General features: G+C 38.7%; 3 protein-coding genes across 3 annotated transcripts; 1 reads left to right on the top strand and 2 right to left on the bottom strand.

Annotated features, from left to right (window-relative positions):
- Positions 1-3,778: 3,778 nt before the first annotated feature.
- Positions 3,779-10,359, top strand: LOC149702248 (5-hydroxytryptamine receptor-like). The gene is made up of 5 exons (XM_089865767.1): positions 3,779-4,233; positions 5,488-5,766; positions 6,174-6,501; positions 8,753-9,685; positions 10,046-10,359. The coding sequence occupies exons 1-4, from the start codon at positions 3,904-3,906 to the stop codon at positions 9,304-9,306; spliced, it is 1,491 nt and encodes a 496-aa protein (XP_089721893.1). The 5' UTR covers positions 3,779-3,903; the 3' UTR covers positions 9,307-9,685; positions 10,046-10,359.
- Positions 10,360-11,300: 941 nt separating this feature from the next.
- Positions 11,301-13,187, bottom strand: LOC149702247 (uncharacterized). The gene is made up of 4 exons (XM_089866037.1): positions 12,966-13,187; positions 12,752-12,836; positions 12,442-12,653; positions 11,301-12,242 (listed from the first exon to the last, which is right to left on the bottom strand). The coding sequence occupies exons 1-4, from the start codon at positions 12,966-12,968 to the stop codon at positions 11,430-11,432; spliced, it is 1,113 nt and encodes a 370-aa protein (XP_089722163.1). The 5' UTR covers positions 12,969-13,187; the 3' UTR covers positions 11,301-11,429.
- A 238-nt stretch (positions 13,188-13,425) lies between these two features.
- On the bottom strand, positions 13,426-16,391 carry wap (DDB1 and CUL4 associated factor wap). The gene is made up of 7 exons (XM_089866032.1): positions 16,209-16,391; positions 15,804-16,055; positions 15,051-15,251; positions 14,882-14,995; positions 14,680-14,812; positions 14,344-14,613; positions 13,426-14,273 (listed from the first exon to the last, which is right to left on the bottom strand). Exons 2-7 carry the CDS (start codon positions 15,948-15,950, stop codon positions 14,101-14,103), a joined length of 1,038 nt encoding a protein of 345 aa, XP_089722158.1. The 5' UTR covers positions 15,951-16,055; positions 16,209-16,391; the 3' UTR covers positions 13,426-14,100.
- Positions 16,392-16,456: the final 65 nt, after the last annotated feature.

The following is a 16,456-nucleotide window of genomic DNA, read 5'->3' as shown; positions in this document are numbered from 1 at the left end:
TTTAAAATTTCCTGACCTTTTTTAGCCTATTTTAAAATCCCCTGACCATTTTTGGTCTATTTTTAAATTCCCAGACATTTTTGTGCTCTATTCTTAAATTTCCTGACATTTCCCTGACTTTTTCCATGTTTTCCAGCACTCTTTTCAAGGCCAATACCATTCCCAAAAAGTTACTTTGCATAGCAACCTCCTCAAGAGCAGTCAATCCCAGAAATATGACATTCCTTAAATAAATCCTACGACAACAAGAAATCTCTACTAGTCCCTGTACTCGTCAACAGTCTCTGGGCGCGTACTTTTCATCCTAGGCAGAGGTGGGGGGGCGAGGGGAGTCGCTCCTGGTATTCCTTGTCCGTGTATCTTCACCGCCAAGATCGGGTGTTGGTCTCCCTGGCTCTCCCATTCCAGGAGAGGCACCGGGATCAGAAAGAGTCGCGATTTCAAAGAGAGAAGAAGTGTCGGGGATGCTTTTGACCCAAACCAGAGCCAGCTTTTTCCAGCGTTTTTACAAGCGCATAGAGTGCCAATATATATTTATATAAAAGAAACTCTCTATAAAACCTTTTGAAACTACGGAGTGTTGTGTGTTCCAGCGTTATAACTGTCCTCTTTCAAAACGTATCTCAGTCTCGAGTATCTTTCGAAACACAAGAAAGAAAGACCAACATATCGTAACAGAATGGCTGTCAAAAAACTTTCAAACTATTTTTCTCAAATGCACAAATCTAATATATTCGAAGAAGATTATTAAATATTAAAATAATAGTGTTTTGGGTTTCAACTACGATTGACAAAAGTTGAACGGAACATTGATTTCAATAAGAGATTGAGGTAAGATTCAAATTCTTAAATTTTTAACTTGAAATCTCCTTCGCAAATCCAGATTTGAAAATATCACTATGAGATTCTGTTTATGTTTCTAACATTAAATTTTCAAAGGTAAATACACTGAAATGTACAGCGTAAACAAGAAATATAAATAATGTACAGAGTGTAACATTTAGCCAATAACGTGTCTCTGCTACGTTTACGTTACATAATTTCCCCGTAAATATTTACAAATTGCGGACGTACATGGGTGCTATATTCCCCATAACCAAAACCTATAATATTTGAACTCATTATTTTGGCCTTACGCCTAAATTAACTTCCCAATAAGATTCTAGCTCGAAAAAAATAATAAGTAGGCCCTAGAAGGCGAACCTTTACATAGAAAACACCCTTCTGAACCTAGATGAGTAATGTTATGGAAAATTGGATGAATTTGGGCTTGAATCTTCGTTTAATTTATACGGTCTGGCGCGTGCAATCTAAGACATCCCGACAGACTGGGCAAACAAACCAATAGAAATCCGCGACTTGATTTGAGACGCCGGTCTATCACGTAATAACCTTTGCTTTGTTTTTGTTTACCAAACCTGACTAAGATCGTCTACGGTCCGTAAGGATTTTTGAAACTCTCAAAATTTAACTTTTTTAATTAGTTCAGAAACGATGCTCGCCCTGAAGGAAAACGACGTGGTAAACAATGTACCGCACCAGATGTGTTTGCCACCAGTCTGTAATTGATTAGAGAGGTTAAGCTACGACATTAAGTACTCGCGTCGTAGCTCTATAGTTAAACAATATGGTATCAAAAGATCAAACACTTAGGAATGCGGATGGTCCTATTTACACACCACTTCCAAGGGTCATAACTCTGGTTTCATACGAGATACGGGGATGTACTTTAAATACGTTTAAGTATGTCATAGCCATATTTATCCCCTTTGCAACGATACTAAATAATAGGGGTTAAAACAACCAGGGCTCGGGTAATTATGCAAAACGTACCATAGCCCAACTAGCCCGGTATCCAACAAAGTCGAAAAAAAACTAACTGAATTCAACCTCTCTAATGCCTAAAAATGAAGCCTTCCCCCCCAAACTTCGTACGTGAAATAAATTTAGGCAACTTTGCTCGCAAGAAAGTAAATGGGCTCGAGGAACTCGGGTCTCTTTAGCGGCTGACGCGTAAGCTGACTCCGGGTATTGCAACGTGAAGTCCAGAAGATAGGGTATTTAACATAATTACGCCATAAACAAGGAGTTGATACCCATACCTTACTTATACCCGAGACTCTGCCACACTCTCTAACCCATATATCAGACCCTTATTTTCGTAAAGATGTCTCTTTAGGGAAAGAGAGAGAGTAAAAGATTAAGGACATGCCAATCTCCTATTCCACGGATTACATCCTAATTATCGATTCGAGCCTGGCACCACACGTTCTCAACTAAATCCTTTCGCAGAATTCTGTTTGTTACTTCAGCTTCAACTGACACCGGGCCGCGTGTATCCCTTCAACTTGTTATATACATTTTAAAAGGGAATTTGCGCTCTAAACCGTTTCCGGCCCAATTTACTCGGAGTTTTTAACCAAAATATTTTTCCCTTTATTTTGAGAAAAGAAAACTAGTATATTTTTGGAACTTATATGTGTGTTTTCAGACTAAATATGCTAAAAAGGGGCGCAATCTCTACGTGGATCTTTTGAATAAACAAAACCTTAGTGCCATTTAAGTCAGTTAATAGATAAGCCTAAATACAGTCGCTTGTTGACCTCTAAAAAGGACCAGTATAAAGTTAGAGAAAAGCGTCTGCTATGGAATGGGGTACCTTGTTTTAATAGGTAAGTAGTGCCCCCCCTCCCGGTTTAGTACCCATAAGGGAATCATGGTTGGAAAAATTTGGGTCAAGTTATCGCTTTTATAATAAGCGCGAACTGTTACTATCTTAGAAAAAACCTAAATTTCATTAAAAAACCGTGTTTTTCAAAGCAATTTCTTTACATTCTAAGAGTGTAACTAGTATAAAGTTAATATTCCATGCCGGTGCGTTTCTAAACCATTACATTTTTACGCCACTTGAATTATAATCCAGCATAGCTCTCGCGTTGTCCATATAAATTTTTGGGAGTTCTATCATACACACCAATACCAAGCAACGTCCATTTCAACGGCTTGACCTCCCCCCCCCCAAAAAATGATAATTATTAGTGATCCCAAGTCGCTGAAAGAGTGGAGCTATTAGGGCACCGAAAAAGGCGACACCTGAATTCGCACTCTCTCCGAGATTTCTAGTCCCTTTTAAAAAATACTTCTAATACAATGTCCTTGTTGCGATATCATATATCCTTATCAATAAACTTCTGGGACCATTTTGGCACCTATAGCGCTCTAAGGCGCAAAATTTCTGGGATCCTTTTATTTTGCCTGGGACAAAGTATATTGGATAGAGAAAAAAAATGGCGTTGTATTTCTTATTTTCCTTTCTCAACGTGGCAATACGTCAAAAATTGATGTATCATAACATAACCCTCTAACCCCTAAGTACGGGTCTACCGTAGAAGCATAGGACACTTAAAACTGAAAGTACTAAGGCGCCATCTTTGTTGAAAAGTTTCAACTCAAACCAGAATAGAGAAATATCTCTGTGTGTCTAAGGGTAGAGACAGAGATTACAATAACAGTAGGTAATGGTTCCTGACACCTGAAGACGCTCATCTATAAGAAATACCGCCACGAAACCAACCCCATCTACTCATTTATAAAACATTCTCGCTCGCGAAACAAGAATCGTTCCGATCAACGCCTTACTTACAGAGGGTATGACAGGCTTATGATGATAGTAGTTTTTCCCCCGGTTTTCTTTACAGAATGTCCGAAGTAGAGGCGAGTTTGGAAACATTTTTCACAACGCAACATCTTGGCAATGTCACTAATATTAAAAGTAACGTCGCTGCCGTTTCCAAGAAACAAACATCTCGGCTCAAATTAAAGACGAAAAAAGGAAGCGGCGCTCCTTATTGAAGACCTTGCAGCCAAATAAATTAAAAACCCGGTGGGCCAATATATATATATATGGACATGGCCACTACTACCACTACCACCACAGAAATGGACAACATATTGCCACCTTCGGTATCGGGTGGAATATCCACGACAGAATTGAACGAGAATGTCTTGAGTATGCCGCAGACCGCCTTTAGTCTCTTGACGATTGAAGGGATTGTGGTCTCTATTCTATTGGGCATCTTAATATTGATCACGGCCCTAGGAAATATATTCGTCATTGCGGCCATTTTACTCGAGAGAAACTTGAAAACCGTCGCCAACTATTTGGTACTTTCATTGGCCGTCGCTGATCTAATGGTGGCTTGTTTGGTTATGCCGCTCGGTGCCGTCAATGAGGTAAGCCCCTCCCCCCGCCTAATTTAATTACTTACTAACATAAGTTTATAAGATATGCTCCATCCATAAGTTTGTCACTGGTAACTTAGAAACTGGAGCTTGTCACGAAGTGAGTGAGGTAGGTCATAGATTCGAGGTAAAGCGAGGGACGCCTGGTGAGGCGCAGCTGTCAAAGTCTTAGTAATTCAGACTAAATAGGACCTAGATATACTGCAAAATTAATTAACCACCGAGTGTAGGACTTATTAATTATCGCTTGTCGTTCTGCTAGAAGTAGCTCGAGCTGTAAGCATTACGAACTTAGGAAGTGTCATACTTATGGACCATATCACTTATAAACTTATGTTTTACTAACTAAACTACGTGCCATTTTGCTGCATGCAAACCTGAAAGAGTTTCCAGTCCACGTATATAGACACGAAACGATAAAGAGTCTTTGGGAAAAACAGTAAAAACCTTCCATTGAAATAATTGAAATGAATTATTCGCAAACATAATTATATTCTAATAAAACTCGCTTCAGTACTAGGCCTATTTTTGATCGAGAATTTATCTCGATACGCGAAACACGTCTTAGAAGAAGCGAGATAAAGAACAAAGCAATGCACTTAGAAATGAGAGAAAAATTTCAGTAGTAAGTTCGGGTTACTAAGCTAATAGTTTGGGCGCCATCCATAATACGATGTTCAAGAGAGTGTGGGACGAGGCGGGCTTGGTTCGAAACGTGCTTTTGTGACGTTTCCAAGAACTCTAGCTTAGATCCTTAACGATCATCACACTCTCGGTCGGTTTATAAGAAGTAGAACGTGCCTGATGATCGATAGTGTTCTTTTTACTTAAGTTAATAAACTCATTATAACCAGTATCTGAACTAAGACTAGAAAGTTTCGAATCCACGGAATAATTTATATTTTTTGATCCCGAAAATTGGAGTGCTTCAATTGAAGCGTGCAGTATATTGAAGAAATGCAAATAGTAATAAGAGATAGAGGGGGGTACGCGTTCTGGTCCATTCCAATCTCCTCCCTGAACTAACGAAAATAAAAATATTTAGGACCCCCTGTGGTATACTATGGCGGGAAAGTGGCGCGTGGGTACGTGGGCTAACCGAAAATGTTACATTTACCAGCATGATGAGCTGGTAAATGTTACAAATGTAACATTTTTATTTACACGAATGATGGCTTCAGTCTATCAACAAAACATTTCCGTCGTGACAATTGATATGGCGTTTGTTTTTCAAAATGCTTTTAGGTAACCGGTCAATGGAATTTGGGAACCCTTTTATGCGAGCTTTGGACGTCTTGCGACGTTATGTGTTGTACAGCTTCGATTCTACACTTATTAGCCATAGCCCTAGATCGTTATTGGGCCGTTACGTCGGTGGATTACGCGTGCCAAAGAAGCGCCCGAAGAATATGGACCATGATCGTAGTCGTTTGGGCCGTTTCCATAGCCGTTTCAGTCGCCCCCGTGTTTGGATGGAAAGACAGCGGTTTCGAAGACAGAATAGAGATAGAAAAGCGATGTATGGTAAGAGACAATTGTCAAGATATACAACATTGTTTTCGCGAAAGAGGTTTTTAACGTCCCGAAAGTATAGACCATTTCGATATAACTAAAGAGGGGGTAAAACTCTGCCCTCCATCTCGCTTTTAGGGGCCTGACGGATGGCAATGTATCAAACCCCTTGTATGTCCCGATATTGAGGGTTGCCTACCCCCTTTGTTTACCTTGAAAAGGTCTATAGATTATGAATAACATTTCGGTACTCTCGAACTCGTAACCACTATAACCCCTTCGATAAAAACCATCTCTTAGACCTCGTAGAGAAGAAGAAAAAAACCCTCATTAACAATTCAATAAAACCGCATCCCAGATATTTACATTACTCTTCCTAACCACATAGGTTGATAAGGGTATACTTTGAACTTTTGCAGGTAAGTCAGAACGTGGCCTATCAAGTCTTCGCTACGTGTTCCTCTTTCTACCTGCCGCTGGTTTTGATCCTCCTCTTGTACTGGAAAATATATCAAGCGGCTCGTAAGCGTATCCGCCATAAGCCCGGTAAAAGCGCCGTTCTAATGCAGCTTCCGGAAAAGAAAAAGAAGACCAAAAGAAGCCTGAACTTTCAAATCGGAAAAAGCCGGAAGTCAAAGTCCGAGAAGCGAAAGGAGACCAGCTCGGCGGCCGCGGCGGCCGAATTTGAAAATACCAGTAATGCTGATCACGAAGAATCAGTCACGGAACGTCCAACTTCTACAACCGGTAAAATGTTTGTTTCTAATAATAATCCTCCCCAGTAAGTACTTAGAGAAACTCTGTTGCTGCTGGCCCTATAAGCTACTCCTCCTTATTGTACATCGTATCATAGGTCGTTAGACTCGGAATATGTAAACTCGAAATCGATTCTTTAGTGCATGGGTAGGATAGCGTATGTCTTCCTATACCCGAATTCCACGACACACACTGTTTATATATATGCATACACATCTATATATCTACAACGAAACTTGAGGAATCTCGAGCTACGTTAGGAATTTATTGAAGGGATTTTATTACAAGGATTTTGCGTGTTTAGGAATTTCAAAGTGCATGCATGGTGTTTTATACATTTTAAAGCCAATAAAGAGCCTCCAAAAGCGTACTTCGAATAACACGCGGCGTTTAAAATTTTCGATATATTTAAATATAATCCCAACTGTCTTTCTGGATAATTAGAGGGTATTACTTCCGCGTAGTTTACCCAATAGTAATTGATAAATTTTAGTGCGCGTGATGACATTCTTTAGTGATAAATTTCAACCAGAAGTTTACTTTCAATACAAGATTGCGTCATATCGATTATATTTCAACGCTCGTAATACCCTCTAAATTCGAATTCCAGACGAGACGTAATTAGAGAAACTCGAGTTAGATATAAGGAATACGTAATAAATATTTAATCGCTAAGGCCCCCCCTAATACCTGAATTATTTAAACACCAGATTACCCAATTTTTATAAACTAAATTCGCTTTCGGGTAACTATACCTAAATCTTTAATAATTTACGTGCCAAAGCCGATATTGGTCTAACAGACAGGTAAATCGCTTGAAATCTCGCGCCAAGATGGACGAAAGAAGCGCCAAGAAATTCTATTTCCATTTACTAGGTATTACCATAAGTTTATAAGGTATGTTCCTACCATAAGTATGACACTTCCTATACAAGTTCGTAATGCTACTGAGAGACTATTACAGCTCGAGCTAGTTCTAGCAGAACGACGGAAGCGAGAATTGAAGTCCTACACTCGGTGGTTAATTAATTTTGCAGGACTTCCATCTAGGTCCTATTTAGTTTGCATTACTAATTAGGCCTTTGACAGCTGCGCCTCACTAGGCCTCCCTCGCTTTACCTCGAATCTATGACCTACCACACTCACTTCAAAATTACAAGCTCCAGTTTCTAAGTTACCAGTGACAAACTTATGGATGGAACATATCTTATGAACTTATGATATTACATGTAGAAAGGCATAATTTTTCAGCGAGTAAGAGAGAGAGAGAGGAAATTGTCCTGTCTGGCAAGATAGATAATTAAGATGAGTAATGATTCGCGCTTGTTTGAGCTGGAAAAAGAGTAAAACTAGAATTGCCTTGTCGTATTCCCGAGTCGGGGTTTTAAAATTAAAATGGAGTGCTACGTTTAATGCACACTGTCCAGAGAATGACAATAGGTGTGTGTGTGGGCCGGAGAGTTGTTGATATCATAATGTGAAACGTTACAGGCCGACTACAATCATTACTAACCCTACAATAAGTATAAGTATGTACTTCCCGTAATTCGAAAGGACAGACACACCGCTATCTACTTAAACCTGTAGGAACAATTTTCCAGACCTCGCAGTATAGTATAGTATCTTAGCGCATTGTTAAGAACGGATATTAATTAATTAAGATTAGAACCTAAAACTCGAGGTGTAGCTTGCCAGGAAATTATAATATAGAGTTGCCACGTGGAATACTTATAGTTACGCGAGAGGAGCTTGAATAATACCCTATAATTAACGTCAACATGGCACAAACGTAGACACCTCGACGTTGCACACTTAACGGGTAGATAAGTATTCCCCGTTTCAAGTAGTTTTAATTTCCTGGTCTGGAGCCTTAAAGTCCCCGTCATTATAGCCATAAAATACAGAATTAACCATGAGAATAGGATTAAGTTCAACAAATACCCTATCGTAACTCAAGCCCTTCAACTTAACCTCCCTTTGAAATCTATTCCGATAAAATAGACCAAGATTTTATCCCCATCACGGAAGATAACCCTAATCGATATCAAAATAAAAATAAAATAAATTAAAACAAACCACGTAGCGATAAGGGGCGGGGAAGGGGGTGGCCTGACGTATTCCCTAATTATATAATAAAAAAAAAGATCCTAGACTTATTACCCTAAACAAACTTTCCTCAATATAATTTTTTTTCTCTTTCCCCTTTTTGCGGCTCTCATCCTATCTTTTCACTTCCGAAAAGTGGAAGAGGACAATTCCGGAGGCACTCAATCTTGCGAATCGGCTTTAGAGAGCACGATGGAAAAACTTAAAAACAACAATCAGAGCGTCCTAGAAGATGGCGGCGCCGAGGAAGGGTTAGAAGGAGAGGAGCGTGAAGGAGGAGAAGTTCGAGGGGAAGAAATTCAAATGAACTGCGACAATGGTGCCGAAACCCGGGCTGCTATTCAAAGCGGTATGGGACGATTAATGGTGTTAGCGAAACGAGAAAAAAAGCAAACGAAAGAATCTTTGGAATCGAAACGTGAGAGAAAAGCGGCTAAAACGCTAGCTATTATAACGGGCGTATTTGTTTTTTGTTGGTTACCGTTTTTCGTTACCGCTCTCGTTATCGCCACATGTACCTCGTGCGAACCCGACCCGGTACTCTTTAGCATATTGTTATGGTTAGGATACTTAAATTCCTTATTAAACCCGGTTATTTATACCGTTTTTAGCCCCGATTTTCGAAACGCCTTTCGTAGAATTTTATGTAACCCTTCGAGAAGTTCTCAATCTCTACGACCATATCGTTAAAAAAAGAAAAGTTGTTAAAAATTAATTGCTCAATATTCGTATCTATTCAAGAAGTACAAAGTTACGTTTATCCCCCCGTTATAACAAGTATTTGATGAAAATTGTTAAAAATCAAAGTGGAATTCGTAATATCAAAAATTGAAACATATTGGACTAAACGTGTCGCGTCGCGGCCAAGGCGGTATTTATAATATACAATATATTTCTCGCAAACGCGTACGTATATACGTTCTAATGAGATTGTTATATATATATAAATACATATATATATATATATTATTAAACGATACATCTGTTTCCCCATTAACTATAATATCAAAAGAAAAGTGAAACATATATCAAACATATCTCCGGCAAATTGGAAAATTCGCACAATAGGGTGAGTATAGTATATATGTATATAAATAATGGCTGTAATTATTAATGTTTGTATACTAAGTGTAATATTGTCCATGAAATAGGATCGTGCCGTGGTTTGTTGTCCATATAATAGAGGGATATAATTAGCCATGGACTTTGGTAATTAAAGAGGACCAGAAATGAACTAATTTGACGCGATTTCAGCTTAGGTTAATAGTGACCTTGATATACCAGACTCCTAATATTAATCTCGCACATACTAAGGACTATTTTTGTATAGTAAGAGCCCTCCTAGTTTTATTAAGTCCATGATACTAAGAGCTATAGTGACCTTTGACTACTAACACTAGCGCCTTAATTGTACGTTTTTTTCTTTCAGGGGTTCTCCTCGACAAGAGAGCGCTGCCGTTACCTGAGTAATAGAAAACAACGGAGTAAAAATAATTCTACTACCGCGATTTAGAATAATAATAAAAAAAAACTTTGGGGAAATAATTTATTTTGTCGAAAAACCCAATTAATAAATTAAACGCCTGTAATTATCAATCTGTAAAAATATTGTTCACTTAATAAAATTATGTAGATATTCCGTATTACTAAACGAGCGAAATTGATACAAGTTGACGCGGTAACCATAGAACGAAAGGCCTACTATTGGAGGTCAATCATCCGACTCAACCAAGCCCGGCCTAGGCTTGCCTAAGCCTAACACGCTATGAATACCGAAAATTGTACTGCTGGGAAGAAACCCTTTTAGGGTCTGGTACGGCGGTACATGAATTTCCCTCAGGTTGACAAGTACTTCGGCCTACCTCAACTAACATGAAGGACATGGACAACAACAGTACATGCACTTTCCTACCTATAGGAGTTGTCTAAATGATCCTTGATAACACTTGAAGATCCTACGGAACGGAAGCCTCGTGATCATTGACTTTGAAATAATTCGCTGCAAATAATCCGATTTCTTGGCCTTTAGAGAAAGTAATCAGTTAGGGTATACGTAATAAATTACCTGCCAATGATCATATTAAGCCTAAATACTCACCATTAAAAATCTCACTGTAAAATTAAATTTACTTTGGTAAGCGCGAACAAACACGCCTTCGTAAGTCTTTGAAAATTAGGCTTAACTAAAAAACGGGCTCTATCCAACGTTCCACCCGCTAATTACTTACTTTGCCCAAATAGCGCATGCGCACTGAAGACTCCAAAGCTTACCGCAACCGGAATTAAAATTTGACCCCGTTGAACTTTTTATAGGACTGAAAAATAGGTGACGCTAAATTCAAAACGTTTTTGCGGGAAACTTTTAAATAAAAATTTCAGAAAAACGTTTAACACAAGTTTATTTACAAACAAAATCTAGGGAAATTACAATTCATTCAAGACGCAATTTGTTTAATTATCCTAATAGCTTATTAATTTATATTAACGTAACTGCTAAATGTTACGACTTATTTTCAGACGAATTATTCGTGCTACTAGATTTTGCGGATTGTTTCCTTTGAACCATTTGAATCTCTTCGTCAATTCTTTCTTTCGCTCTCAAAATCTAATAAACACAAAACACATCAACGCAAATATTTAGAAAATCATTGACAATTTATAAATATATCATTTTACACCAAAAATATTTAAAGAAATAAAGTCTTTATTAGTATTTTAACAACAACAGAAAAACATCGTTATATCTAATGCCAAATTTAATCATACTTAATATTAATCAAATAAAATGTAATCACCGAAATTAAATTAATTAATTAATTAATTTTCCTATATTTCAGCTTAATTTTAAAGGTGCCAGGGAGCAGCGCTTTTAAAACTTGAAAGAGTATGATGGCGGTAACACCCCATACAGCCGGGTCCTCTTTTTCACTGTCAAAAAGGGGTAAGGTATAACCCGCCCTAAATTGCGTGTATCGAAATAGTTTTTCATCGCAAAGAGACGCTAGACTTCTCGTAAACACTTTATCAACTTCTCCTTTGTTAGGTTTAAGTTCTGACAAATCGTTTAGGTTGACAAAGGCCAGTACGGGTGTGACTAAAACGTCGCCACTTCTGGTCAACATGGGGGGACCTTTACCCCATATTTCTACGGCGTCTTTCTCGATTCCGAGCTCTTCGTACGTTTCTCTAATGGCCGTATCCTCAACGGTAAGATCATCCTTGTCGCATTTGCCACCGGGGAAGCAAGTATCTCCTTTGTGATATTTTAAGTTGGAAGACCGTGACGTCAACAGAACTGACGGTTCGCCATTAACGTAACAAAACGGGACAAGTACAGCCGACAAAGTCTTAGTTTTGTAATTGGCATCATCGAAGTCGCGAATAAAGTTCATTTTTTGTAAGCGATTCAAGGTCGCGAGTCTATTTGCTTCCGAAAACACGTCTTTTGGGATTGTTTTCGAGTTACTATCATTACTGTAGCTTTTAAAGTGTAATTTTTGGGTTTCGCGCAATGTACCGAAATATCTAACGCCTCCATCAAATTGAGCGGCGTTAAGCCTTGTCAATTGAGTCTGCGCAGACGGAAAAAACGTACGACAGTGTTTTGGTTTGACAAAGTTCACAATCTAATAATTTACACATAGTTGTTTAACTCAATTGAAGACTGCACTTTATCACTAACATCATTTTACAAAAATATCTATTCAACGTATGCACAAACGCGTAAATAACGTAAATTTATTTCCCATTACCAAAACAACCACTAAACTTATTCTAACGCGTCTCTGTAATTAGCCTGGAAAATGAATAAAAAGCTGGACTTACTTTTGACTGCAAATAAAACGATCCTCCTTTTGACTTATCATTGACAGCGAAAAGGTGTTCGTAATTTTTGACGATTTTCTCGACATCTTGACTGTTTTCGACGTTAAGAATTTGTTGAGCTTCCTCTAAACTCATCCCCAATTTACTGTTAGCGGCAGCTCTTTCAGCACCACTTCTACCTCCCCCACCTTTTGCAGCTGCTGTCCTGCTAGCTTTAAAGTTGAATGAAAATACGGTCAACATAACTAGTAGGCCTAGTTAACTTTAGATCTATATTTAATAATGTATTTGTAAAACGGAATGGGCTAACCATTAAGTTCCTGTTGCAATGCCTTTGCAAATGCCCTTCCCACAACCTGAGCTCCGACTACTATAATTTGTGCGAGGTATTTCGCCTGAAATTCCGTTATTATTATGAATAATATTGAACTAACCCCACTCAACACAAAGATATATCAATAATATTAACCAAAACTATAAAACACAATTAGAATAAATAGCAAATCGCATTGCATCATGCTTACCATTGTAAAATTTACCAACTCCAATCAACTTCTTCACCTGACTAAAATTAGGAACTCAATAACGGAAATATAAACTAAATTTAATAATAATAATAATTTAAAACGGTAAAACTATTATTAGGATTTAACTAAACACAGGTTCCAGAACAACTAACGTACGATGAACGTACTTTCTCTCCAAAAAACGTGACTACTACGAGTATGATTCTAAGCAGACAACGGAGCAGACGGTTTGAGAAAGACTTGACTGGCAGTCCCCGACTCCCCAGCGTCCGTATGATTTCAAGACTAGCCAATAAAAGCTCATTTGAAATGAAACTAGGTGCGATATATAGCGCAAAAATTGTACTACGGTAATATCAACTCCGTTTCCACTGAGAGCTTTTATGAAATGGTACTGGGTGCGATATATAGCGCCAAAATTGTACTACGCCACCAGTCCAGAAATAATGGAAACCAATTTTTTTCTTCAAAGTTTTAGTAAAGACATTTAATTACAATCAAATTTAAGTTTTACATTGCTCGGTTGTGGAAAAATCCCGAGTTTTTAAATGCCACACGACAATTAAAATGATAAAAATGTCATTTACACTAGACGCCACCACCGCACTTTTATTGTAACTTAAGTCGATCCGTTTCGACTTTCTTATTACCCCACAAACACTTAATCAATCAATCAATCAATCAACACTAGAATTAGGCCAAAATTAGGCATAATGATTTCGTCTGATACCTAATAGTAACTTATGGGTTAATGTACTTTTGGTTTACGATTGGTTATAGTAATTAATTAGTGTATGATACAAATACGCGAACCATTACGTGTTTATAGTGTATATTTGGAGGAGATCCGATAAAAAATACGCGATGAAAGTGTAGGCTTATTTACAATGAGACTCTGATCGGTTCTCGAAACAGCGGGGGGGGGGGGATGGGAGGGGGGAATGAAACTCGCCTATTATTATTTTTACGTCGAAAACGTGGCAATTACTATTACAGCAGTTATGATCGTCGTATAGTTACCGTAATTGCCATCGAAAACTGCAACAACCAATTTATGGATTGACAAAAACCGGTTAAGGTTAGACACCAATTGTTTTAGCGAGTCTTGGTTAAGTTGCACGGTTGGTCACTGTCACACTCGAAGTATTTCCAAAGAGTTCGAGTAACAAATAGCGATCCAATCGGGTTGCGTGCTGGCCCACTGAATCTGATTAATCTCCCCCTCGGCCGTGTAAGCCAAAATCGGGTCTTCAATGGCCCGGGGCATTTGTTGAATGTCCCAAATTAAAGCTTGGTGATCGTCCGCTGAAATGAAATTAGTAGATTCGTCGGGTAATTTTTATAAAAACCGTTAAGTTTATAGGCGAATACGTACCAGCGGTACAAATATGACACGACGAATGCGGAGCCCAAGCAATTCCATTGACGCACGCGCGATGGTTGTTCAGTCTCGCGACGGGAGTGCAAGGAACTCTTACGTCTAAAATGATAACTTCGCACGCGTCCATGGCGAAGGTTGATAAGTAATTGGGATCTTGCTTGTTCCACGCTAATCTAAGTAACGGGTGATGTTGAGGATCTTCGTAAATGATGGTCGAGTGCTCCAGATGTCTCAGATCGAACATACGTACTGATCCATCAGCGCCTGTTTAACAAATTCAACCCTTAAACACTTGAGTAAACTAAATTAAGTTAAGTAGTATTCGCGTACCAACGCTGGCAAACATATCTCTTCCACCACCAGCTCGACTGAACGCGATGTCGTAAACTTCCTTATCGTGCGCGATCAGTTGAGTCTTAACGTGTCCAGAAACAAGGTTAACTCTACCCAATGATTGTCCCGTCTAGGATTTGAAATGTTATTGTCGCGCGGTTGGTCAGTTGTAAAACGGACATTTGGTAAGATGACATACCTCCAATCCCCAAATGGTACATGTTGTATCGATACTGGAAGTACCAAGAAGGTTCGGATCAACTTCGTTCCAGTCAAACGACGTCAAGGGCGCGCAGAAATCAGAGTTTTTATTCTAGAATAATTTTATAGTTACAAATGTTGAATGTCACTTTGTTTTATCAATGTACATTATTCAGTAGACACTCCAATCTGGTTTCACTCTCGCCCGATCGCCAAACTCTTAAATAATCTCCGCTCGTCGCCAACAAATCGGGATATATTCCCTTTGAGTCCGGAATCCACATTAGTTTAGTTGTTGGGTATGGATGATCAAAGGTGCTTTTCGCCGTGAATTCCGACGTATCTTCATCCAAGGAAACTATCTGAACCTACGCGGTATATTGTTTTACAAATTGGTACTGAGCTAGTGGTTTATCCTTTCATCCTTAAACAATATGTTTGTTAGGAACTGAACTGAATTGAACCATTATCATTCGGTATGATCAACCGACGCCCGACATAGTTAAAGCAAGGATGATGGAAAGGGGGGGGGGGAGCCCGATAACTGTGGACCGGCTCAAGTCCAGCGGGACGCTAAAAAATGGGGGAGATGGGGGAGTAATAGTCGGAAAAATGGCGGGCGGTCTTCCTGATTAGTCTGATGTAAACCTCCCGCCATTTTTCCGAGTAATAATAATTTGACACGGTAGGAGAGCGTGGTTCCGATCCACGGACCTAAGGGTTAGGGAGAGTCTAGTATTGGCAGACTAGTAGGAGTTACAACCAGTATGAAATAACAGTGAGAGCGTTTGTCAACTATGAACTATTTAACTTAAGTAAACAGTAATAAACTACTATGGTTTTTATAACCCGGCGTATTTATTGAAATAATAATTTAACACAATATATTTAAGTCATTCAATGTGTCAGTTTTAACTTACTTTGTTGTTATATTCTTCGATAAAGCTTCCAAGAGCCAACCTAAACCGTCTATCGGGTCGAACACTCCAATTCATGCTATAAACTGTCCATGGAGCTTCGTATTTATAGATTTCCTTCCGTTTCGGGGGTCCAGAATGCACAGCCATGATGTTCGCTAACTGTGGGACTCAACTATCTTCAGAGCTTATCCGCCTACTATAAATGCTTAAGTTGGCAATAACTTCGTGAAAAATCTCTCCAACACTATTTATCTGAAAAAGATTTGTATTGATACCAAATTAACTTTGTCAATTTCTGAAATATCTAATTCGCACTTCAGAGGACAATTATTAGGAGACCCATCCCAAGGAAGCCATTGAGATCATGAGATGTGGCTTCGGAGAATTAAAATTAATCTTGCTTACGTTAGTTTTTGGATAAATTTGATGTCATGGAGATGAAATACGAGTCCATATGGAGATTTCCCTTAAATTTCAAAGATAATCTTGATTATTAATGTGGGTTTTTTTTATTCAAGTACTTCAAACGCTTCCTCAAAAGCGCAATTACACAATAGACAAGCTCACGCGGAAAACCCGAAGCTTGGTGTCGTCTGCTACACGTAGTACACAATTTCAGAGTACATATTTACGAGTAGGGAAAAAACCCCATT

Source organism: Phalangium opilio, unplaced genomic scaffold (assembly GCF_054372755.1).
Source record: "Phalangium opilio isolate 3A_F unplaced genomic scaffold, DU_Popi_V2 ptg000017l_1, whole genome shotgun sequence".
NCBI lineage: Eukaryota > Metazoa > Arthropoda > Arachnida > Opiliones > Phalangiidae > Phalangium > Phalangium opilio.
Note: the sequence above shows the minus strand (reverse complement) of the source record. Positions and strands in the feature narration are given on the sequence as shown.

Coding starts and splice junctions, on each gene's coding strand:
- wap (XM_089866032.1), bottom strand. CDS start 15,950: ATGGCTGTGCATTCTGGACCCCCGAAACGGAAGGAAATCTATAAATAC. Junction 14,614..14,679: donor AGATATGTTTGCCAGCGTTG/GTACGCGAATAC, acceptor TTTGTTAAACAG/GCGCTGATGGATCAGTACGT. Junction 14,274..14,343: donor GTGTCATATTTGTACCGCTG/GTACGTATTCGC, acceptor ATTTCATTTCAG/CGGACGATCACCAAGCTTTA.
- LOC149702247 (XM_089866037.1), bottom strand. Junction 12,654..12,751: donor ATTGCAACAGGAACTTAATG/GTTAGCCCATTC, acceptor TCAACTTTAAAG/CTAGCAGGACAGCAGCTGCA. Junction 12,243..12,441: donor CGTTTTATTTGCAGTCAAAA/GTAAGTCCAGCT, acceptor GTAAATTATTAG/ATTGTGAACTTTGTCAAACC.
- LOC149702248 (XM_089865767.1), top strand. CDS start 3,904: ATGGACATGGCCACTACTACCACTACCACCACAGAAATGGACAACATA. Junction 4,234..5,487: donor CGCTCGGTGCCGTCAATGAG/GTAAGCCCCTCC, acceptor AAATGCTTTTAG/GTAACCGGTCAATGGAATTT. Junction 5,767..6,173: donor AGATAGAAAAGCGATGTATG/GTAAGAGACAAT, acceptor GAACTTTTGCAG/GTAAGTCAGAACGTGGCCTA.